Genomic DNA, 24754 nt, shown 5'->3' on the forward strand with positions numbered 1-24754 from the left:
GTGAAGATTTAATAATCAAATGGCACCTCCCTTATTGGATTGTCTTGGTCTGAAAAAGATAGTCGACTCGTCACTATGTCCATGTGAAAAGCTAGGGGAATTTTTAATTGATCGATGAAAGGGTATGAAAGTAAGGCGAGTTCAAGGTAGTTGTGTTAAGGTTTTCTTTGAAGTTTTTGGACAGTAGGTTATGTAGTAGACGCAGGCTGCACAAAGAAATCTCCATGACCCACAAGCGATTAATTGAAAAAAAATTAATTGAAAAAAAACTATCTTCTCACCACTGCTCAGTGATCACAATGCAAATCGTGCTTTTTGTATGCTAGCCCGTGTCACTGTGAGTATCTTGATATTTAAACACCAAGGAAACCCGTGAACGTGTAGTAAAGGGCAAAAACTTAAACTCAGCAATAGATCGTGTTCGAAAATAAAACACAAAAGTAAAACAGTTATACTACGTTGATTCACGATCATAAGAAGCAAGCAAAGAGAAACGAGATGCTAGTGTCTCGAGAGTTTTCCAATGAAATGTGATACCTCAAAAAATATATTTCGGTATTAAAATTTGAAAGTATCCGAGCATTCAAGCCAACCGTCAAGAAAAAAGTGAGCGTTTGAACTTAAAAGATTGTTAAAATTCACGAATACGGGGGTTGTGACGTCACATGATTCCCCACTGTAGAAGTGAAATACTTACTGAACACAATTCAGTCGTTATAGTTACCTCTGTATGAAACACACAAATGCATTTTGTTTTTCTTTTATTAAAATGTACTTACACGTGTAAGATGTTAAATCGTAACATTCTTCATCTACTCGGTAAGAACTCTTGCAGCAATTTTGTCGGCAAATCTCAGTGCACGGTGGTTTCTGCGTTTACTTAGTGCTTTTTTTTTCTTATTTTATTCAATGAAGATGACGTCGACGATAGGCTGTGACCTTAGTGTTTACCAGTGTCTACTGTGGAGCGTTACTGAAGTATGGGGAGACGCAAGGGGAAACATGTCTAAGGGGGGACTCCATAACGTAAGGACCAGATGTAACTGGTATACTTGCGACAGCGAGTTGACCATCTGCCACAGGACTGTGGTTTGCAAAACATTGGTGACTGACCATTCCCATCATATCTAAGAAATGCGGGAAAATTTGAGATTTACAAACACCTCAGTAGTGACCAAGTGACATACAAACCATAAAAAGTGAGAAGTTTCTCGCCTTAGAAAATAAATTGACATAAATGTGGTTATTCGTTATAAAAAGTGGATTTTTATATGTCTCCAAGTCAAATTAACAAATGGTAAACACCACAGCGTACACCATTGAGTTATGGATGCACACGGGAGGTTGCTAAGCACGAAAGAAGCATAAGAGTCGCGCGAGGCGATAGCCGAGAGCGACTCTAGCTTCTTGAGTACTTCGGAAACCTATCAAGTGCATCCATAACTCAGTAGTGTACGCCGTGGTGTTTACCATTTGTTCTATAACATAACATTAATACATTATAGCAAAAGAGATCTAACACTGAAATCGTACGTGACCAGAAGAAACAAGCACGCGGAAAATAGCCTCTGCATTTGCTCACGTCAGCAGCGTACACCCACGGACAGTACACTGAGTTGACCAATCAGAGCGCGCGCTCTACTTTGGTTATGTTATTATAATCAGAGATTGTTTATATTTTTACGTAAGTTAGACATGTTTCATGATATATCGCCAAGGAGGCCAGCTTTCATTTTCCAATTCTCACTGATTATTTTCCCTTTAGCTGGCCTGTATGCTTTTGTTTGTTTTTATGATAACAAGACATGAAACTCATCGCATATTTACAACGCCACTTCAATCAAGAATTATAGATGACATTTACAATTTCCAGAATGTCATAATGCAATTTTCTCTTGTCAAGACATCACATTCACACTACCCAGGAGCTGCCCTTTTCAAATTATCAGAAGCTTCTTTAGGAGAAGGATTTTTTTAATTAGCTTATGGATCAATTTTTTTGATAATCGAGCATGAAAACTATCGAAAAAAAAAAGTGCTATGAAAAGACAGCCACTACCTTTAAGGAGACAGGTACCAATCGACCAGTACGAAGAAAGTGGTTCAGCAAGTAATCAGTGAACGAGAAAATTTGTCGGGAGGATTTATTCTCGAGTATGTCACCCCAGATCTATACAAGGCTTAAGCATTTCTCATGACCAAAAAGTTCTGCTTATTCTGACAATAATATGATGATTTTTTTGTTCCAGGTAGGTGGAATTAGATTGCTATAACCAATTTTCACATCGAAATAAGAAATTTAAGGTTGAACTAACATTCACACAATCCCTTGTGACGACTCTTGCTTCCTAACATTGGAAATACCACGGAGTTTCTCCAAAACTGATTGATTACGAAATCAATGCCTCTGGCTTCCAACTATCGGTGTATTTGAAGGGTGTTCGTATAAGCAAACAACGCATTTTTTGCATATCTGTGATCTAATTTCTCCCCCAGCCTTTAATGTAATTAAACTAGCTTTACTCCATGATCCCCTTTTTTTAATCCGTTACAATCTTCCATAAACCCTACCGATTTTTTTTCATACGGATTATCATATGATCTGCACATTGCTTACTTTCTCAGTTTTCTTTAAAATAAAATTATAGTAATAATAATAAAAAAAAACATTCAGCGTCTCATTTCGTAAAATGCCCACCAAGTGTTAAAGACACTTAAGAGTGAGCATAACTAGGGCGTCTATGATGTTGTAAGTGAGGTGTTACGTTCCGGGTTATACCAACGAACTAGTAAACCTTCTGAGTCTGAATTAACACGTCCCAGAAGACGCTATCTAATGAGATATAAGCTGTAATTTTATAAAAAAAAAAACCTTTTTCACAGAATAATTATAAAAACAGGCACCTGGCTCGATAATATATTAATCTAAATCCCATTTCAACCCAAGATTAAAACTTATAAATCTTATTATTTAATTACAACTTCCCTACTTTATACCAGAAAGAAACCGCATGCAAAACTAGTGGAATTTATCCCAATGCATGAGGATGCGAGGCAAATAAAGTGATTAAGATTCATCTACTTTGAATAAGAAATGCAAGCAACATTGATAGGCTATCCAAGAGCTCATTGAAGGTGTCTCAGCAGGAGAAGTTGTTCATTCTTTCCCGCGAGATAAGGCGACCATTGGTAGTTACTGAAAGTTGAAACTGTTAATAATGAAAAAGAAAACAAACTCGAATAGTGAGAGAAGCTCAGTGGCTTAAAGAAATGACTCTATAAGAATACCTTAGAAACAACAAAACAATCGCGGCCGAGGTTGTTGTTGTGGATTTTCGAAGAGCTGCTGCTCCTAAGTCAATTTGCAAGAGAGTGTGGTCCTTAAGCTAAAAATCCTCTTTCTAGAGAAGCTTTTGATAATTTAAAAAGGGCAACCCCTGGGTAGTGTGAATGCGATGTCTTGACATGAGAAAATTGCATTATTATTTTCGGGAAAGAAAAAGAATTATCTGTAATTCGTGGTTGAAGTTAAGATGCTCAAAGGTTGGAATTTGCCCCTGAATCTTTCCTTTAATTATTCCGCACATTTTTGGGATGTTTTCAAGTTTAGAGAGGTGAAATTGCTGTTTAATACCTTTTAAAGGTTATTAACGACGCACGTTGAACACTTAATTTTAAATCACTAGTGGCGTTCACTTTCATGGCGTGAAAGGCCATCCCTTCCCCCTTCCCTGCTTGACCGATCTTTAACAACCACGTATATCCCTCCCTTGCTCCCCGATAAGTACATGAATGCTACACATATCAGAAATGATTTCAACAAGACATCTTAAAATTGACTTGCATACCTTTTAAACTGGAAGGAATTTCTCATTGTTTCGCTTTTAGTTATTTCCTGATTGGAAATATTAGTCCTATGTTTTCCTGATGTCGGAGGGCTCGGTATCGTATTTCAGTGTGTATCGAGGAAAGTTTGGAAAAGATTCAAGAATCAGGCCATAGCAGACCAATATCTTTCTGGTAATTTTGAGTTTTTAAGTCTTCTGTTTACATCTTACAAAACCCTGAAATTCAGTAGGTGTTACTGAACTTGGTAGCGATTTGAAAAATGTACTGTTATTAAACTGTAAACAAGACTTTAATTTTATCATTTTGTTGTGCTTTTACGTCTATTTTTTGTTACATTACTTTATTTATTGATTCATATGTGCATCTACTTTTCCTAGAGTCTCAAATTGTTTTCTGGCTCCTTTTCTCCTAATAGGTTCAAAATAAAATTTTTTTAAAATGATTTGTGTTCAATTGGTCCAATCGAGTAACCTTTATACCATAAGCTCCAAATAAAAGGCTAATTATGGTAAAACTGTGCTATCACAGCTATAACACTTGTCCGTCTGTTGTCGGTCTGTCTTTGTGTTTGTTTACTTGGCTTTAAACATTGTATCATTGGCGACAGTGATTACAGAGACCTTAACTAATCCAGGATCAATCGCCAAAAGTTCGTTTAGTTGAAGATAACCGAGTATTTCCTACCGTCCAGACAAAAACACTGACCTTCGCTGAGACTAGCCATGCACCCTGTGCAATGCACGTCTTTTTGCTCCATTTGATGACTTTGTAGAATAGCCGAAGGTAAGAAATGACTCGGTAGATAAGTACCAGGGACAGATAATGAGTTTATATGACCTTGTCGGTACGCCGCTCTGTGGGGGCACTCCCTAAAAATGAATAAGTAAGATGGTTCGTAATTGGTATAAACGCCAGGACGGGAAATTAAACTCGTAAGATGAGCACACTAGCGGGCTCTGCCTGTGCATTTCTATTGAAGTAACTTTGTTTACATTTCTTTGGAACCTTTTTGATCAATTTGCATCCGGTGTAATAAATTCATTAGCACATAGCTGCTTTAAAGACCGAAACTAGTATCATCCCACACTGATCATGCTTTACAATTGGAGGAAAAACCCTATTGTTATAAGCTCCCTCTTTTTCAATATGTTGTATTCAAACGACATGTCCGTATGCAAGGGTTAACAGACAACGGCCTTTCAGTAGAAATACCCTTTTAGGGATAGGATGCACAAAGAGCGAGACCATGATATGCATGCTTTTGATTGGTTTTTAATATAGATATAAATACTAAAGGAATTTCAGCTCTTCATTTGCTATCACTGGGTATTTTGCCGATTGAATATATAATCAATTAAGTGGGTGCGTTTTGTTTTACCCATTATTTTATTAGTATTGTTTTACTGATTTTTCATTATAGTAATTTCTTTTTTCCAAATTTGCTCCGGGGAATCCGTTATTTGTGTCATCTAAGAAGTTGAAACTTATAGATCACTCTAGACATTGTCAGTATCACTGAAGTGCAAAGTATCATTTGAAATAAATATCTGGGCCTAGGTCACGATAAAGAGGGCGGCTGCTTTAATTTTCTTTCAATAACGACCACAAACACAAACAAAAAGACAATAAAAGTATTACCACACAATGGATACTGTAGGAAGTATTAGTGACTCTCATATTAACTACCATAAGCCTGTTTTCGGTAGTACAAATCTTGTTCAATTTGATTAGCCTTCCTCCTCCAGCTCGTTAATAGTATTATATCCCGATTCCTTCAAATCACTATAAATAAGACTCTCTGACATACACTAATTGTATTTTTATTTAGGTTACTTTATATTGTGGACCTGTTTCCTTCAGGTTAAAGGCTGCCGACGTGCTAAACTACTTACGAAAGCACGTCCGAATTCCTAGGTCTAAGATATTTTGTAGTATTAAAAATTATTTTTCCTCCTAGAGGAAAAGAATGGTTCATTCTACAATGTAAAATGTAGCAACATACCTTTGCATTGGCAAAATCCTTATTGAGTCCCTAAAACCCTTGGCAAAGGGGTTGCTGTCAATTTTGAGACGTGTAATCTGCAATTTATGGTGTAGAAATGCACTTTTAATTGATCTGGTGGGGAATGTGACAAAGATAGGACCTCAAGATCGACCCAGACCTGCTGTTAAGCTGTTAGCCACAACCGAAATAAGATTAGGAGAGGGTGTGCCAGGAGTGGATAGAACGGTTAAAAAAAAAGAGAAAAATCCCTCACCCCCACCGAGATATTCTCATAATGACGATTTTAAGTGTGGATTTTTGAAACTATTTTAAGCTTTGGCATCTACCGTGATCCTAGCGATGTTTCTAGTGGCCTTATTTTTACGACGAATTATAGCGAATCTATTAAAGGAAAACAGCTTTTCTTACTTTGGTCTGGAATGAAATCGAAAAGCTCCCCCCTTGAATACAAAAAGCACTCTGGAAGTCAAAGTGACCCAGCAACAGTTTTTGTCTATTTTTATAAATGCTTGTTGACGTCTTATTCTCAAACAGTGGGGGTCGTCTTTGTCAAGTCGGCATTTTAGTAAAATAGTAAAGATTAGTTAAGATAATATTGCCTTCTTACCAGCTGGTTTTGATATGCTGTTACAGCAATGAAGCTTGTTTCAGGAAAATCGAAGGTTTTCGCCTCTTTGGAGTGAAGATCGACTACCGAAGCAGTGTGGTCTCGTTTTCTAACAATGTGTACTCGAGGTTGATATTTGTGCATGGAGTTCAGAACAATCTGTTGAAGGATAGACAGTGTTTAGGACATAATACAACTAACTTAAGTTTAATCCTGTCAATAAACAGCCAGTGATCGCGATTATCGTGTACATTGAAGGTTTCTGCAAAGATGCTGCTGGAAAGAATTTAATTTCGAAGGTCTTCGATTAGAATACAATCACCTTACTTGGCCAAAACCTTCTTGTCAAGACGCTAAAATAGTACCATTTTTCAAGAGGAATTCGTGAGCTCGAACAAATCTAAGCAAACGTTTATCTTGGTTTACAAGTAGATAGATTATGAATCTCCAAGCTTCGGCATGTTGAAGTTTGATGCAATGTATGGTATGAAAGTAGCTTATAAAAGAATTTGATATAAATTCTACGGTGTAAATCTCTTTTATAAAACTCTATAGGGTGATGGATTTGTGTTTCTGTTTGTAAATGGTTAAAAAGTCTCCGGAGAATCCAACAATTTATCCACCCAATCTTATCCGCTTTTGGAACGCCGCCCGTTATCTGCTGTGGAAGCCGGCGGAGATAGAGGCCCCACCAACCAGTTGCGGCGACTTTGTTCTGCTTTTGTCTGCACGAAATCGTTTATATATGAAGAAAAGCAGGCAAAAATATATACTTGTTCTCGTTTTCATACAATCGCTTTCATCCCAAACGGCTTGTTGTATCGTTTGATGAATACTGCAGAATATAAATAAAGTATTCTCTTACTCACATGTCCATTCTGGTCTGTTGTGTTGTTGGTTAATTTCACTTTTTCAAACGATATGATCTGTTTTAACAACTGCTCGCCAGTAAAAGGGGAATCTGGGTGCATGTAGAGTCTTACAGGCGCTGGTGGGTCAGCTTTTCCCGCCACAAGCCAAGTCGAACGGTGGTAGGCGTATCTGTAGCGTTTGTCATCGACAGGCACTATATCCATCAAAACCATATAATTTGCCCCAAGGCTAACACCGTTTAGCGATATTCTCAGGGTTGGAAACATTCTCCTTTTTGATTAAAAGGCAAAAACATCAACTCAGTAATAACACTCTTGTGCAGTGTCTCCTTTTTTTAATGAGTTTAATGATTGCCATAGTTTTTTTTTTTTCTAACTTTCTCTTGCAAGCTGATCTCTCACTTCTGCAAAATTCATAGATGGCCTCTTTTAAGAGAAGGGCAATGCATAGCACCATCTACGTTTGAAAATAAACTTATCCGATATAGAGTCACTATGATAGGAAGTGGAGCAAAATATTCATAACAAAATAACCAAGAACTGAAGGGCAAACATGTTTACAACTTAGTTGAATAGATGGAACAAAATACCAAATGTCACCTACAAGAAGCTACCGAGAAGTTAGCAAATCAAGTCAGCAAACCATAAAGTTCGTAGTGTTAATCTTAAAAATCATAATTATCCTTCCCCAGTCAAACAATACTAGTTATGGATCAATCATACGTTTTGCATGAATTGGGAAATAAGTACGAAGTTTTAGTGGAAAAGTACAATAGGTCTGCCGTTCACTCTCACACTGTAGAAATGTTTTTCAATGTAGGACTGCCCAAAAGTATATTTTCTTAGTGATCATCTGATCATTGGTTGAAAGTGACTTTCCATGGATGAAACGAAAAGTCATGAAATACCAAAGCAATGATTTCAAACACCGGAATAGCTCTAGGAAAGAACACAGAAGCACAATGGATAGGATTTCCTGAAAAGCACGGAAACGCCTTAATGCAAAGGCGATGGAAGTTTTTTTTAATTTCAAGGCACTTTAACTGATTTTATTGCTTCCTATCTTGCCAATTTTTGCAATCAAATGTTTATAGTTTTAGGATATACCTAAATTATTTCAATGATGAGCGAAAATCAGAGAAAGAAACGAAGTGCCATATTGGACACCATGATTACATTGCATAATAACCTTAAGTGTAAGAGCTTATTCCGGACAAATCGATTTTCAAAATCATGGTGATATTCTACATTATGAACAATATTTATAATATTATCCTTTGGGTTTTTTAGTGAAGTCTTCTGCATCATGGCCGTAGTTTTAACTAACACTTTGGAATGTTTCTTAACACGTACGTGCGAGCCGTCCATGGTTCATGACAAACCAAAAGAAGGATTTTTAGTATCGTCTCAAACTTTAAACGCAAAAAGCAACTTGAGCTCTAAGTCAAACGGATTTTCTCCATTTTCCCTTTTCTTCCTTGATTAAAACTGCTACTAGCAAGTTCGTTCGTGAGCAGTCTCGGATGCTATCTACAATACCTGTCAGTAAGGCAATAGACAGAACATGGTGTGAAGTATCTGCGCCTCTGCGGTCGCCTTTTCGAAAGAAAGGAGTCATTTAGAGCACATTATCGCGCGCGGAATACTCGAATTTAATTACAAATTCTGTATATTACAATGAAGGTAATTCTCCCCATTATAAATTTTCCGAGATCACTTAACCTTACAGTCGGTAGCATAAACAATTGTCTTCACTGTTATGTTGTCTGCGGTCATTCAAGTGGCGGATCTCTAACACATGCTCGCGACTGTGTTTTGATAATTTTTCAGTACATAACAGCAACATTGATCGATATGAAACAGTTCTCTATAACTAGACAGGCCAGTAGTAGAAGCAGCATTGTAACAGAAAAAGACTTCTCAGCAGTATTAAGACGACACAACATTTTAATCCTACCTTCCGGACTTCGTTATTATCATTTCTGTACCCAGTTCGTTGAAACGATCCCATAGATCGCGACTCTCCAAGGTAGCAGTAATAGTCTCCACATCTCCAACGGCTCCTGAATTAAGAGAAGTTGTTGCATCTGAGACGCTATCTATATTGATTCCTCCGCAGGACCTGGGCCTCTTTGAAGATGCAGAGCCTTGCACGTGAACCTCTTCATTAGCGCAAGGCTTCTTCCTCTTCGCCTCATCTGCTCCTAAAAACAATAAATAGTAATGTGTTTAAGAGGTAAAAAACCAGCCTGGAAGTAGCTTCATTTTCGTTGATAGGGCAATGACATCCTCTCGTCGCATTCGTGATAGTTATGAAAACATATCATCGCCGTGCGAAGAGGGCCAGGTTAGTATCGATTATTCGTTTGAGATCTTCATTTGAAAACTGAAACAGTTTCAAGGGCTTGACACCATAGATCCTATTATATGAATATATCTAGTTCAGAAAAGAGCGGGTCACTACATCATTGTATTTTGCTTCCAGATGTGCCTCTAAACTAATGGTTTACGTTGAGGCCAATAAGCAAGGAAACAAGAATAATGCAGGAGAGATGCAATACCGGTTTCATCCGAAGCCATCAAAGACGCGATCGAAAATGCTGTGGCCTTAGAAGAGAGATTTGATTGTGCATTGCTTGGATCGTAGCACTCTGCCATAACGTCCTGGTCTATTCACAGAGCCGTAAACCCCTTCATATTACCACTGATTCATACAAACAAGTCATAAACAGCTATTAAAGTAACTGTTGATTGGATCTCGGCTTATGCCTTACATAAGCCAATCAAAACTAACGCGGTGATGTTAAAACACTCGTCAGATTTAGACAAACCAAACTTTATACTATTCCGGGGAATAGCAATTTGCGGTTGGTGGCGAGAATTGTATTTAAAAGAAGACTGTGAATAAAATAATCCTATGAACGAATGAATTCAAAGTTGGTGTGACGCAGAGGGCAAAAATCACGCGCATTCCAAATAGGGTATGGACAAGGTGACAAGCTATTTGTTATCTTACTCTGCCATAACCTCTGGTGACCTGCACTGCTGGAAAAAGAATGTAACAATAAACGGATAAGCTACGATTTTACCGCTATTTTCGCATGAGAAATGGATATATCGCACTGGAGAATTTAGTATCTGAAAAGCAAGAGGGAATATTTTTCTATTATTGTAAAGATAACACACGACCTGGAATTTTCCATAAAGATCTAGATATTTCCTGTCTAGTGCACCTTGTCTTCTTGAATGTCCAGTTGGTTATAAAACATTAGTGTGTTATATACTTTTACTAGGACTTGCAAAGAGAACGATGTTCAACATTGAACAAAGAAGGGTTCAATAAGCTAGAGATTCCTTCAATGGTATGCATTTATTGAACTTTCACTCCAATGGTACAACAATTGCACTGAATTTAGAGTAAAAGGATCGCCTCTGCTGCAAAAATGCCTACGCCAAAGATGTCTGGAGCCCAAAATCTAGCTTTTCAATCACTCACCTCAAACAGTCCTGGAAGGAAATTTCCGAGGCTCATTCAGGCAATAGGATTCGCTGGGCCCAATATGGTATACGCCTTTATCAACATATATTGAAAATACAAACATAATCATACTCAAATAGTGCTCTTATCTTCCCCTATTTTCCAGTTTAAGCCGGCTGACTTTCTCAAACTTATCGGGAGTTTGAGTGAAAACTAATCATGGAGAAGACAGAAGGAACCACCAGGCTGTTGTCGTTAACAAAGTGAGTCGTATTTAGCACCAGGGGAAATAATTTTTTACAAGGTTAATGAAAATGAATGAGGTGAAGTGCTGACAACATGATGCGTAGTTTGTTTACGTACATCTGGTATTCCAGTTATCAAAAAGCTGATAACTTAATAGCACTTCCGATTCACATTTTAACTGAACGCTGCCAGACTCTACTAAATGTTCTATTGAAATTGTGATCGTAGCCTTTAATTTATGATAGGAACGTAATGGGGATAATGAAAAGGCAGAGTTCATGTTTGTTTTTATCTGGAGTGTAGTTTGGTGATCGACCATCAATTTGAGTAATTAATACGCAATATTAAGGAAGGGAATGTTATCGTTGTTGTGGCTATTCAATCACCATTCTGACATAAAGATTGTTCGAGAACGTTTTCTTGAGAAATAATGAAGGGTTTTTTCAATTTTTGTTGATTCATAGAAATGAGAGATACAAGAGAAGTTATCGGGTGAAAAAGCAAGAGGGTTTCCACAATGGGCCTTTTAAGGCAAGCTACTCTATACTAAGCCACTGGTTAGAGGTTGATAAGGCGCTGGGTGGTGACATTTTCTAAATGCTTTTCCTCAAGAAATCTCCTGATATAGATTTATCTATGCTTTTTGGGATAGAGGAATGACAAACACATGTACTAAATAGCGCTATCTTGTGTCCTTAAATTATCGGTATAGATGTTCTTCCCATGGCTATTTCCATAAAGGGTCAAACGCTACCTTATTGACGGATCAAACTCTTTTCCGATCTCGGTGTCAATTTTGATACCATCGACTGACTGTCCGTCGACTGGCGGAACCTTCATCGAAGATTCACTTTGAAAGATAAATTGCACAAAGAAAAAAAAACATTTATTTTTGATGCTCCGAACGTAAGCTGTTCCACTTATGAAAATCGGCTTAACGTATTAGTTTCTTGGGGGTCTTAAATTGCAAATTAATACATTATTTGTTTGATTTCGACTGTAACAAAAGAAATGGCGTAAATCTACTAAAACAAAACAAAACAAAAAAATGCAATGGTGCAACTAATGATTTATCACCACTATGCTTGCTTTTTGAACGTTGGACTTACGCTATCTCCGTTTCAATAACCTTTAAAGCTCGATCAACAGATTTAAAAAAAGTAACGATGTTCGTCTGAGTTATCAAAGGAATAAATTTTACATTCGCCGTTTTGTGCCTTTTTTTTCAAAACTGAATGAAAATATGTAGATATTTAAACAAGCACATAAAGTGATGATTGAATAAACAAATCGATGATTTTTATCGAGCGATTTGCTTTGGAAATAGGAACCACCATGAATTCTTGTCACGGTGGAAACAAAAACATTGTTACCTAGTGCAGTACTTAGGGCTTGCAACTTTCATGATGAAAGTTTAAAGAAAGGTAAGCATCTTTTCACTAAATAGTGAGTCCACAGGCACTGAAAAAGAGACCGAGGTAATTCCATACCTGACCATCTGTTGTTAGTTGATCCGTATTGATGGCCTCATATTTTCTCTTATCAGGACATCTCAGCCGCTTCCAACCGTCGGTAACATCTTCGACAGTTCAATGCCGCCAATTCCCGTGACACGGGGTTATCTACGTATCTTCTCGGCTTCTGTTCACAGCTTATATTAAGATCAATTTACCAGATTAATTGAAGGGATAATCTGTCCGAATATTCTGCGGATTTTTTTGTAGTTGGTGACACAGTGGCTCTATAACTATGATACTGATGTAAACTTCGAGGCTCAGTAACTCTCTTAGGCCATAACGTAATGCACTTGGGATAATGTGAAGCCAATCGACTAACAGCTCTTTTGCCTTTTGCTGACTCTTCAACTCTCAACACGTGATAAAAAAAAAACTGAGTTGATGTAGAGGTGTTGACAGTATTCCATTGTTAAATGGCATAACCATTCTAAGTAAGTTGCAGATGGACTCTTTTCTGATCGGACGCTGGCATGACTATCGTAACTGAAATGAAGATCTTATTGCTAATACAAAAGTGTAAACCTGAGAACTTCTACTGTTTTCCCCGAAGGAACCCTTAACCCTTTAAGCAGCAAAGTCAACAGACGCTGTACGGCTTATGCTTGCACTTTTCTCAAAGCGAATTAGCTCTATGGCGGCCGAAATCTCTCCGATCTGCTAGCTTTTCCCATTAATTCCCCTGAAAAAATTGCTGTCTTTTTTCAAATGGCAAGAGTCACAGAATAAATATTAAGTTAGCTCATCCCGGTAAACTCTAGAAAATTGGTTCATTGGCTATGATCTCTTATGGTATAGAGAGAGGGAATGTTAGTCGTTTCTGCTTTTCAACTTTTAAAGTTGATCTAAACTGAAACATACTGAAGAAACATTAAGGGCATCGATATCATACAAAAAAAACGCTTTAATGAAGATGCATTATCAAAATTAATTGGCGATAGTTTAATTTTTACAATTCCATTTGTTCACATTTCTTTTTCTGGGATATTCCAAATGAAAACAATAAATAGGCCACATATAAAGTTTCTCCAAATGCAAAATTAATTAAAACAAAAAGGAATGACAGCCTTTTCACACTTATTAGATCGTTGGCCTTATTAAATAGGATTTCGTCTGATCTGGTACAAAATTAGGACAAAAAATCATTAGATTACAACCGAACTTGAAATTATTTCTAAGGTAAAAGGGTCTATGAGACCTACCGCAACCTGCTCAAAAGGAGGAATTCTATATCTGTGTAATAAATGCTATTATGACGATATTACATCTTTGGTTTACTTAACTTCAGGAACATAACGCTATATACTATGAAATTGTTTTTGAGTAATAATTGTGTTTGCCAGCATCTTTACACAAACGGGTAAACTAGTAATTTCGTCACTAAGTAACATAGTTTACTGGGAAGATATATTGGTGCGAGCTCGAGGATGCAATGTCCAAAGGAAAGGTATATAAATGTCTGAAATGGATATGTTCAACCTTGAATACATACTAATTTAAAATGGTGGAATATGACCATAGTAGCTTGAGAGCAAGCAACAAAAATGATCTCTTGATCTTAAAGATAGCGAGTTTTTAAAGGCCATTTTAGCCTCTCGATATTGTACAAAATATGTTGTAATTCTTCAAAAGCAAGCGGCGAAATGAGTATGATAAATATTTGGTATTACTAAGACACCTTTCTGGCTCGGCGCAGGATAGGGTCCAGAATGTGTTCACAGACCATGATCATGATGAGGATACTTTGTTAACCAAAAAAGAAATGCAGGTAATACACGTCTAGTTTAAAAGAAGGGTATTGTTGAGCCAGTATAGTCCCTGTGAACACTGTAGGGTGGCAGTGGAGGTACTTCCATCGTTCCCACGGGCTTTGGTGAAGAAATAGACGACAATAAGTTGGGCAGACCTTGCTGGTGAAAGGGACTAAGGACTCCTGTGAAAGGTACTCTTGGAATAGCAGGAGATGGCGGTGGACACCCTTAAAAAAAAAGTAAGAGAGAGAGAGAGAGTTAGATGAATCTCTTAGGACAAATTAAGGGTTAAGGACGAAAGGAAAGAACAAAATGACTCAGGCATCTCGTTAAACCTCGGGTCTCGAAAGTAACCGTAAGCCTACTTGGAAGCATGCACAACGTGATATTACAGATAAATGCATGACTCGAACAGGACAAGTATACAGCATCCACGTCATTTGCGAGTTATTCAAAATTGAAAAAAGATTACAAGTTTCCTTTTAGAAGGCGACTGCAGTTCTTTTTAATTCACCTTAGAACTTTCCATCCCTAAAGGGAGAGACAGCTACTATATCGCTTTGGTAAATCAGACGGGTGTTCCCTTCTTCTGGTAGCATTTTGAAAATTTAATATGATTTAAAGTATCACTTTGATTTTGTGAACAATTTCGTGGGGCAGACACTTTTTTTCGGTTTAAAGCCTTTACAGATATAGTTAAGTATGAGAGGACTGATAAACATTTATCACAAGGTCGCTCTGTTTTTTTGTTTCTTTGTTTTTGTTTTTGCATAATTTGAGGACTTGGCACCCGTAAAATGCAAGAAAATAGCCAGTAAAGAAGAAAACGAGGGCAAGAAGAGGTCATGAAACACTTCTTTAAGCATTTTTATAATCTTGCAAAGTTAAATATAAAAACTTGAATTTCTCACGCAAAACTGCCCAGAAAACAAGTCCACTATTTCCGTGGCAATTTTAACAGTAGCATCTATTAAAAGGCGAAATCCATCATCAGTTGCAGAAAGTGCACTCCGTAATATTTTGCTAACTTCAAAACATTGGAGAAAAAATCCACAAAAACTAAAAAGAGGAATGTCGTGACAAACGCACAATGAAAGAAAAAAGTGGTCGCTTTTTAGACTATGTGCCTGTAGGGCTAGTTTATATCTGTCACTGAGTTCCTAGAAGACGCCCAATTTAAGTAGCTTGTGGCGAGAAAGTAAAACTCAGATAATCGATTTCACTTCGATTAATTCACCAATCAATTCACGCCACCCATATCGGTGAATCGTTGTAATTGCATATTTTTTTAAAAAAATAGCTGGGAGAAATCGCATAGTTGGGAATGATAAAATAGCAAGTTTTTTTGCGATCTTTACTTGGTTCATGTCGGCGACACAGATTGTCAGGTTTCTCAATTTTCTTCGACACTAATCGCTTGACGTTTAATTTAAATCACCTGTTTGGAAGAAAGTCGCCTTGTCTTGGGATCTACAGCCGATCTTGGGAAGTTGGTATCTGCTGTTAACCCCTAGCTGTGGTATCAGCGGAAAGGGAAGGGAAGGATACAACGGGTCTGTAACCATTGTAGGTGGGTGACTTTCATGAAAACAGTCTCTGAAATTAAAATAAAAGGTGAAGATAGAATTAAATTGAATAATGGTTTATGAACACATACGTGTAAGAGTTTCACAGGGATCCTATGCACAAGCATTTGTAATCCTTTTAGCTTTTGTTTTTCAAATCAGCGAAGAGCAGCAAGAGTTAATTTCACTCAGGTGAATTCTCACTCAACCGTGACAAAGAAGAGTCGATGCGTTAATTTATAAAGTATAAAAGCAAAAGCAAAAAGTTAAATAAAGAGAAAGACGTGAACGAAGGTGTTAACTACAAGAAAACCTACTGTGAAAAAACAAAGAGCTGTACTTCTTTAACCATTAATTGCTTTGAGATATTGTCGATGTATAATTTTTTCTTTGGCAAGTTCAACTCTTGAAAAGAGTATTTATTTTCCGGAGTTCTAACTCCTACCTTTCTACTGGAATAAGACGTGATGAGTCCCGGAAACCTTTGGCAAATGGATTGCTATCTATTTTTAATCGTGTGATCTACAAAACGGAAAAATAAAGACGGACATTGGTGGTTTTAAAATATGTTATTAAGAAAGGATCTCGCGCATTGAAACCGACAAAGATGTTAATAGGAAAGCTAGTGTGTGCGTGTGTGTGTGTGTGTTATTTTTTTTTACCCACATCCGTCTTTGTGAATTCTAGATATATTGAAATATATTTCGATCACGATCGACCGTTCCTATAAGTTCTTTTTTTTAAATTACAATTGATAATTATAGGTCATCGATTACAATATCAATCCGGCTGTGTTTGTCGCCGTAAAACATCCTTTTTATTTCTGAACAAACTCTTTTACATAGTAGTTTGAGCTGCACCCTATAAACAGTGTGTCAAGTAACAGAAAAGCCATAATTTGTCGCTAGATGGTTAGGGAGATGAACATCCTTGAGATGAATTCTTGAGGTTGCATGCGTTTGTCCTAATTAAATGATAATTTAATTATAGCGTGAAACAAGGGAATAACGTTTTGGTTCCCCACGATTTGTCTGTTATATCCGTCAGTGCTACATAAGTTTACAAATGCTACCAATAGCGCCTGGGTTAAAAATGTGATATTTCACGAAGCACCTAACCCGTGGAAAATTACTCACCAGTTGATTTTGGTACGCTGTCACCCCAATGAAATTCGTTTCTGGAAAGGTGAAGGTTTTCATCTCCTCGGACTTGAGATTAATTACAGAAGCTGTGTGGTCACGTTTACGAATAATATGCACTCGAGGCTGGTATTTATGCATGGAATTTAGAATGAGCTGTAATGTCAAAAAACAAGGCTAATCAATAACCCTGCCCAATAGAAAATAATTTGATGTGGTATGATAGTTTGACCTGAGGGAAACAGCTTGTAAACTTGAATAGTGTCCCCAATTGTGCAGGATTCGGGCCTCTTATGGCCGAAAAAGATGATTATTTTTCGATTGGATATTAAATTTCTTAAAGTTTTAGCACTGTTCTTCGTTGCCAAAGCACCTTGATTTTCCAATATCTGATATTTTGAACAGAACAGCTCTTTGTCAACTGTTGTTAGACTGTATGTGCCCCTGGAGGGAGACAAATTATATCGCAAGGGGTGAGAATTTAAGGTAGAATGAAGGTACATAAAATTATCCTTAAGACCAGGGTAGATCATTAAAGTTCTATCTGTAATACTGAATATAAAATACGGTTTACTTACATGTCCATTACGGTCGCCATCGTTGTTGGTCAGTTTAACTTTTTCAAATGATATGATCTGTTTTAACAACTGCTCGCCAGTAAAAGGGGAATCTGGGTGCATGTAGAGTCTTACAGGCGCTGGTGGATCAGCTTTACCTGCCACAAGCCAAGTCGAACGGTGGTAGGCGTATCTGTAGCGTTTGTCATCAACGGGCACTATATCCATCAAGACCATATAATTTGCTTTAGGGTTAACACCGTTCACAGATATTCTTAGTGTGGGAAACATGCGCCTAAAAGAGAAAAATTATGTCAAGGATTGTTTGGAAAGAAGAAGTCATGGGCGCGCTCAAAATATGTGGTTATTTCTGTTATGGGTCTGGCAAATTAAATCATCGACATAGCACCTTAACATCGCTTATCAGATAAGAAATCAAAACTTTCAGTCCAGTGGTTTGTGTGCGTGAATGTGATAATTTACCCGGTAGGAAGCATCAATAACGAGCCGTATTTATGTTTATGCAAACCTGTAGATGCTGTTTATAAAACAGCTTGTTATCTTTTTAACAACTTTGATTTCCGACACCGATTTACAAGCGGTTAGGGAAGAGATCAGTTGGTGGCACTACACAAAACGCAAAGGCTTTTCCAGGTTAGTGCGCCACAGACGACTTCCAATGCACCTCACCTTCCAGCCTTGGTAATGATCATTTCAGTTCCAAGTTCACTAAATCTCTCCCATAACTCTTTTCCTTCCAATTCAACGGTTATGTTCCTAAGTTCGTCCTTATAAGAGTTTTCTAACTCTTTCCCACTTTCTTTGTCTTCGATGGTCTCCTCGCTTGACGAAGACTTCATCCTCTTTGCCGGCGGCGGTTGAGTAGTTTCTTCTTCAGAAACACTGTCTGCTCTTTCTTTTGGAGACGATTTTGGATCTAGAGAATTAAATGATTTAAAAAACACATATTTAGCTGTGACCTTTAAGTAATGCTTCGAACCAACTCTCTAAAACACTCAAAATTTACGCCACTTTGTCAGAATCTCAAAACGGATGACTTAGCTGATAAGTGCGTCAAAATACTTGTGTCGGTTTTATGCTCTTACCAAAATCGCCTCGATCATCTCTAGAGGACATCAGAGAGGCTATAGAGAAAGCATTTGCCTTCATTGAAAGAGACGGTGAAGAATCCATTTAGATTCGTTGTATACTTCAGACACTGTATTTGTTTGTCGCACCCTTTTCACGCTAGCTGCTAAGTTCTTTGGCAAACAGGCAATAAACAGCAATTAATACTTTGATGACAGCCTTTGTATTTTGTCTGTTGGGAAAAGCACTGGGACGAGACCGCATCCCAGAATAGAGCAGTCATATGCCACTCACACTGATACTCGACACGTCACATACGGAACTCATTTAACAGGTTGGTTCAGATAAACATGAGCTACGAAACTCTGATTCTAATGACAGCAAGTTGTTCTTGCAGGAAAGATGGTAGATTGACTTATCAGGGAACATTACCGTGTTTATTTGTTTTGATGTCGCAGGAAGTGAATTGACCTTTCTAGAGTATACGAGGTTATTATTTTACTTGACTCGGAATATTAACACTTCTCAGAGGTAGCAGTATGAGGCTTTCTCGCAGCCCCACAAGGCGAAATAGATGTCGTACGCTCGTTCAGTGAAGGTTTGTGTTAAGCGGAGTCGAGAGGCAAGATTAGGCCTCTCCTCACCTGATGAAAGATAATGGCACCCAATATGAAAGCAAGCAATCAAATCTATGGACTATTAACTTCCCTGAAATAAAACGAAAGTTTGCAAAGAAGGTCTCCAGGAATCAGTATCTGTACTTTCTTGGAAATTTTAGGATTTTTATTAGGTGAATTTTGAAGAATGGGACTCATTCCAATGGTGATGACCCTCATAAAGATAACAACTTTACACTGTTTAAACTGTTTGTTTGCTACGAAGGTTGACGGAAATCGGTTGCACCCCCTGATCGGTTTATTTGTTTTAGGATAGTACAAGATCGGTCGGCGCAAATCAGACAGCTTTATGGTGGATTTAATTTTCCCAACGCTGCGTGCATTCCAACAATAGCCTCGAACAGGAAGAGTTAACTCAAGTTGTCTTTTCCATTCAACAATACGTACAATCAAAGTGAAACGAAATTTATTAAGACTTTGCTGCTCAGATTCACCAAAAAAAAAACCTCTTAAGCAGTTTTATTTACTTCTCATCTCTGGCAGTCTTTCTTAAATATAATCATTTTACGTTGTAACAAACAAAAGTGCATGTTATCGATTGAGAGAAGAAAGGCTGTTGACAAGGCGAAATTATTTTCCCACGCTGATGAGTATTCCCTATCAGAGCTGAAGAAAGCACAGAGGTGCCGACGAAATCTATTCAAAGCACTGAAAAGCTTTTGATTAGGTTAGCTGCTTAAGACAAAGAAACATTTCATTTATTTCGTGATGAGAACTAAGATCTTCATCCGATAGCAACAGCAACTCGACACATCTGGATTTGTGGGTAGGCCTGAAATTACTCAACTTCCTGAGGTGACATTGTTCATTCACATCGATGGTCTTTGTCAAACTTTGCTTTTATGGAAATGCGCTTCTTGAACATCACATTCTTGACATATTTCCTAAGATCTGTTTAGCTCTGTAGAAAGGGTGAATAATCCCCACGCTGGTAAAGTCACACGTCCCTCTTGACCTGTGTTAAACCAATCTAGTCCTACATGAAACCAAACACCATTCACACCGTTCACTTAATTAGCTTAATATACTGATAAGAATCTAGATAAGTGTCGCATTAACATGAATAGGAACTCATTATTTCAATGGGTATTACATTTCAGTCTAGCTTTTGTGCGCTCACGACATGCACATGAAAATGAAGTAAATCCTTGCGTTTATCAAGTCTGGTGGCTGAGGAGTTACTCAAGTTGAGATAAACTGATTGAAACGACAACTAAAGAACTTCTTCCGAGACCCTAAACACCAAACTTTGTACGGTAAAATGGCCCAGTGTGGTCACTACCGCAAGCGTTCAACATTGATGTGTTTTAAAAATTGCTATCTTCGCCTAAAGCACCCATCCTGTAAACTATTGCCATATGCGTTCGAAAGGATGGACACCTATCCGTTGTCTTTCATCGCTCAATTAAGCTGTTTATTTATCAATCGTACCATGTTTTTCAAAGACGTGGGTTGTGAACCGCCCGTGAAGAGGCCACAGTGTTACTCAACATGAGCTTGTTACACTATTAAAGAAATATAAGTAGACGGTTGCAAGTAGAGATAGGTCGGTGTTATTTCAACAGTATCATGTATCGAACAAGTTCGTTTCAACATTTTATGGTTCTCTATACCCTGATCTTTAAGAAACCGATATGACACCTATATAAACATTTTGGAACATTATAATATTCCGAAAAAATTATGATAAAATAAAATAGATTACGTGAAGAGAATGCCCCAAGGAATAGAGTGAAGCAGCGGAAGCATTAAGTGATATACGGACAACAATAGGTCAAAATAAGTACGCAAAACGAATAAAAACACTATAAGGTGATCTGTACTTGGCAGCATGATTTCTGTTATTTTAGCTGTTTAAGTGTTATGAACATGTGTTGATCTGTTGACGGAATTTGACTGGTAACGACAAGAATTTTGTTTTCTGATAGGACATCTTCATTTGTATCTTCAAAGTACCATGGCGTAATCAACAATAAAAACGAAACGATTTGCATGACGTGCTACAAAGATAACAGATAATTCTACTGATTTCTAGTTGATGACAACCTTTTCCCGTACGCTTGACTAAAATTACCCCGTGGTAAGCTTTTCGCCTAATGTACCAAAACTGAATTGCGGAAATATTCGTTGCTAGATTGTTCTACAATATGGGTGCCAACTTTGAAAACAAAAACAGCGCTGAACACAGAAACTCATAAAGAATTCTGCGGCCGTCTTACTTAAGCAACCTACTCCCGCAAGAGAGCAGTTCCGCGTGAAACAGATAAATCCCATTTTCTCGGAATTGTTATGATTAGTTTTAAATACAGGCCTATGTGTAAAGCCGTGAACAATTCACTTATTGAATTGTGAAAACCCGTCCTAATTCAATTATATCTTAACAATAAGAGTGTAATACATTCTTTTTTCAATTTTACATTAAGGGCAGAGAAGCATTCGAGACATTTTAATTATCTTTCCATCTGCATAGTGTACTCTTTTTCAAATAAATATCTAAGCTAACCATGCGCTTCTGAAATTGTCCCCAGAGCAGCTTCTTGAGGACTGCAAAATTTAGAGCTCAAGTTTGAATGTCCTTCATACTCTTCTTCAACCGTTGATGGCAAATACATTCCTCATTCTTTAAGGCTCAGTAGACATGAACTGACTCTTTGGCCGATCGACATTCCGACGGTGCTTTGGCAGAGGGCTTCCTCCTCAGTTTTCTACCTGAATAGTTCCCAACAGACACAACGTTAGGTATCAGTCGGAAATGTATTTGAAATCGCCAAGACAAAAATGAAGAGCTCTCAAATGTTTAATGAACGAGATTCAGTCATCAGTTAGTAAATAGATGAATAAATAAGCAACTTGATTTTTAAGGAACAAAGTGCACGCTTGCAAACTCTTTTCACAATTTTTTATCTGGTTAACAACGCACGGTTATGCGAGTACATTACTGTGGTTCTCCAGGAGCAATAATCTGTGAACATGAAATCCAAACACTCTACCTGTACGTCGTCTAACTCACTTTCGAAAGCTTTGTCTCTTACTAAATCCTACAGATTCAGACGGAGATAACACAAAATCCGCCTGGTTAAATGGACTGGGTTTAAATACTATTCCTACTTCTAACGGTGCGATTTTTTCCCCACGAATCTGTGAATCACAAACTGATGAAAACACAAAACTACATTTTATAATGATTCTCGCAAAGCGATTGCACCACTCCTTAACAGGACCCCGTTGTTTCGGTAAACTTTTTTAGTTCCGATCGAGTAATGACGGCCAAAATGTATGGTAAGAAGGAAAATTTATGATTACTTGTAGCACAGCCGACTATCTGATTGAAGAAAATATAGTAAATCGATTGAATTTTGACAGAAAGAGATATTTAACCTTTTACGCGGAACAATGTAAATCCGATGAATGTTCATTCAAACGCGTGTTCAGAATTTCGGTGAGGCCTTTTACTTCAGAAATGTAAGTTAATTTACCGAAAATTCCTCCGTATAGGGTTATCTAGCGGTGCAGACTGCAATTTGGAGAGTAAAGGTGCATGAAGTTATATGCACGGCCGATCATCGCATTCTGCAGGGGAACACCTTGGGAACAGTCTCTCTTCACTGAAATAGTAAAGTTTGTTAATTGCGGGAAGGCCATGTCTCAGGAAAAGTTTCAAATGATATGTCACTCAAACACACGACCCAAAAGTTTCGAGCATTCCAAGAGGGATGGCATATACAAGTCAATCACTCGTTTTTCTGTTCTTGATGTTCTTGATAAGCACCACATCAACAAACCTTGCTGCGTTTCAATCTGATAAATTGGATAGAAAGTTATGCGACTTTCTGATCCTATGCAACGGTAGTTTTCATGCCGAGATTTAGTTCATGGCAAACATGGATACAGTCTTGGAAGACTGGTTATCGGCAGATTGAATCATCCTTTTCCATAGGTTGTGTACCTGGTTCATCAGACAGTAGTCATCAGAGTGTCAATTGTATTTGGAACTTTTCAGATGAAAATATTCTGGCTCTTTCCTGAACATATCTTTATGGTGTTGTAACGTATTTTGGTGTTTCCGCACGAGAAGTGGAATTAGCTAACGTTTATGACCATATTTGGTAAATGAAGAGAGATTCTTGTGTTAGTAGTGAATATTTGCATTTCAGACGAACAGAGATGCAAGAATTACATAGAAAGACTGAAAATTCCTCCGCACCCTCCAGAGCGACAAGTGATCAAGCGGATAGGCAGTTTAAAGACAAAACCAAATCATGCAACAGACAACGAAAAATAAATAAACAACCAACAAGCCAAACGATAGATTAAAAAAAAACAAACAAATAGACTAAAAATATCGACAGGAGAAAACAAAAAAAGACAAAAGAGATAGGATAGAAAAACTAATAAACGGCATGAAGGGTACAGTTCTGCTACAGTTGCAGCCTCCCTGGTGTATGATAGTCTCGTTTCCGATGGATGTCTGATAATTAAATAAGGTGGCTTTTGTATCATTTTTCTCGAAGGATAAGCCCTGTTAACCAACGTAAAACATGTCACCGGATCGTCGGGGATAGCCTTGCACGGAAAGTATTATTTTCCCACGGTAGTTTGAGATGTTAGCAATGCGAAGTCTTGGAATAACGTTTCGCCGAGAATACCGTGGAAGCTTAAAATTCCTATTCAAAGATTTTTGTACCGGAACGATTTTGTTTAAGTTAATAGGTGGCTTTTTTATCCACATACAAAATATTTTTATGTCTGAACATTAAATAATTATCTGAAACGTATCTAGGACTAAACAGTGCGGGTGGCGACCCGGGCGTTCCGGTCCCGACACAACTCCTACGCGAGATTTTTTCTAGCAACGGTCATCATGCAAGGCATACAGGATTTTGAACCCAGCTCTCAAAAGGTTTTGCCACCTTAGGGTGCAAAATCGTTCACAAGTGGGTGTCACCAGGTTTTTGTTTCTCAGTATTCCAATTTGAGATAAGAAACTTATGACTATAGTGTCGGCCAAAACGATTATCGTGGTTTACTAGTTTCCGCTGCAGTCAGTGAGGCAGATTGGTTACAAAATCATGACGTTGTCTATATGGTCAGATGGCTGCCTTTAAAATGCGTGTTTCATTTGAGATAATGTATCGTTCTCTCAAGTCTAAAGGACTTAACTGCTTTAGAAGACGCTGTTCTGGCATGGCTGTGACTAAAATCGCCGAATACTAACCTTCGCTTGATCGGGTTGTTAAGCTAGAATGGGATGCTTCGGTCTTTGTGGTTTCTCTGGTCACTAAGTTGATAGAGTGAAGAAATTTCCTTGCGAGCTTTGCTAACCACAGGAGCTTAGAATAACTTGTATTGGCAGTATGCACTTTTTTTAACCGATCTACTTCCTATTTATGAGCATAGTTTGTAGG

At 37.8% G+C, this 24754-nt stretch overlaps 2 protein-coding genes and 1 long non-coding RNA gene across 4 annotated transcripts; 1 reads left to right on the top strand and 2 right to left on the bottom strand.

Moving 5' to 3' along the window:
* Positions 1-744: 744 nt before the first annotated feature.
* LOC111343312 (T-box transcription factor TBX20) lies at positions 745-10035 on the bottom strand. Its single transcript, XM_022950461.2, has 7 exons — positions 9895-10035; positions 9291-9537; positions 7331-7604; positions 6462-6620; positions 5852-5928; positions 4555-4718; positions 745-1127 (listed from the first exon to the last, which is right to left on the bottom strand). Exons 1-7 carry the CDS (start codon positions 9989-9991, stop codon positions 958-960), a joined length of 1188 nt encoding a protein of 395 aa, XP_022806196.2. The 5' UTR covers positions 9992-10035; the 3' UTR covers positions 745-957.
* LOC148723809 (uncharacterized) lies at positions 9537-13475 on the top strand. Its single transcript, XR_015991346.1, has 3 exons — positions 9537-9680; positions 9819-11074; positions 12604-13475. It is a non-coding gene; the product is annotated as an uncharacterized LOC148723809 (long non-coding RNA).
* Positions 13458-24694, bottom strand: LOC111343307 (T-box transcription factor TBX20-like). 2 transcript variants are annotated; one of them, XM_088732068.1, is made up of 7 exons: positions 24565-24694; positions 18274-18520; positions 17605-17878; positions 17024-17182; positions 16333-16409; positions 15761-15918; positions 13458-14549 (listed from the first exon to the last, which is right to left on the bottom strand). In XM_088732068.1, exons 2-7 carry the CDS (start codon positions 18441-18443, stop codon positions 14356-14358), a joined length of 1032 nt encoding a protein of 343 aa, XP_088588194.1. In that variant the 5' UTR covers positions 18444-18520; positions 24565-24694; the 3' UTR covers positions 13458-14355. The 2 variants fall into 2 exon arrangements, with proteins under 2 accessions (XP_088588194.1, XP_088588193.1); XM_088732067.1 differs by lacking the exon at positions 24565-24694 and adding an exon at positions 18690-19267.
* Positions 24695-24754: the final 60 nt, after the last annotated feature.

This window comes from Stylophora pistillata, chromosome 9 (genome assembly GCF_964205215.1).
Source record: "Stylophora pistillata chromosome 9, jaStyPist1.2, whole genome shotgun sequence".
NCBI classification, from domain to species: domain Eukaryota; kingdom Metazoa; phylum Cnidaria; class Anthozoa; order Scleractinia; family Pocilloporidae; genus Stylophora; species Stylophora pistillata.

Excerpts from the sequence above, each read along its gene's own strand:
- LOC111343312 (XM_022950461.2), bottom strand. The coding sequence starts at position 9,991 with ATGGCAGAGTGCTACGATCCAAGCAATGCACAATCAAATCTCTCTTCT. Across the intron at positions 9,538-9,894 it reads GATGGCTTCGGATGAAACCG|GAGCAGATGAGGCGAAGAGG; the intron begins GTATTGCATCTC and ends TATTGTTTTTAG. Across the intron at positions 7,605-9,290 it reads ATAATAACGAAGTCCGGAAG|GAGAATGTTTCCAACCCTGA; the intron begins GTAGGATTAAAA and ends TTAATCAAAAAG.
- LOC111343307 (XM_088732067.1), bottom strand. The coding sequence starts at position 18,777 with ATGGATTCTTCACCGTCTCTTTCAATGAAGGCAAATGCTTTCTCTATA. Across the intron at positions 17,183-17,604 it reads ATGGCGACCGTAATGGACAT|CTCATTCTAAATTCCATGCA; the intron begins GTAAGTAAACCG and ends TTGACATTACAG. Across the intron at positions 16,410-17,023 it reads CAGCGTACCAAAATCAACTG|ATCACACGATTAAAAATAGA; the intron begins GTGAGTAATTTT and ends TCCGTTTTGTAG.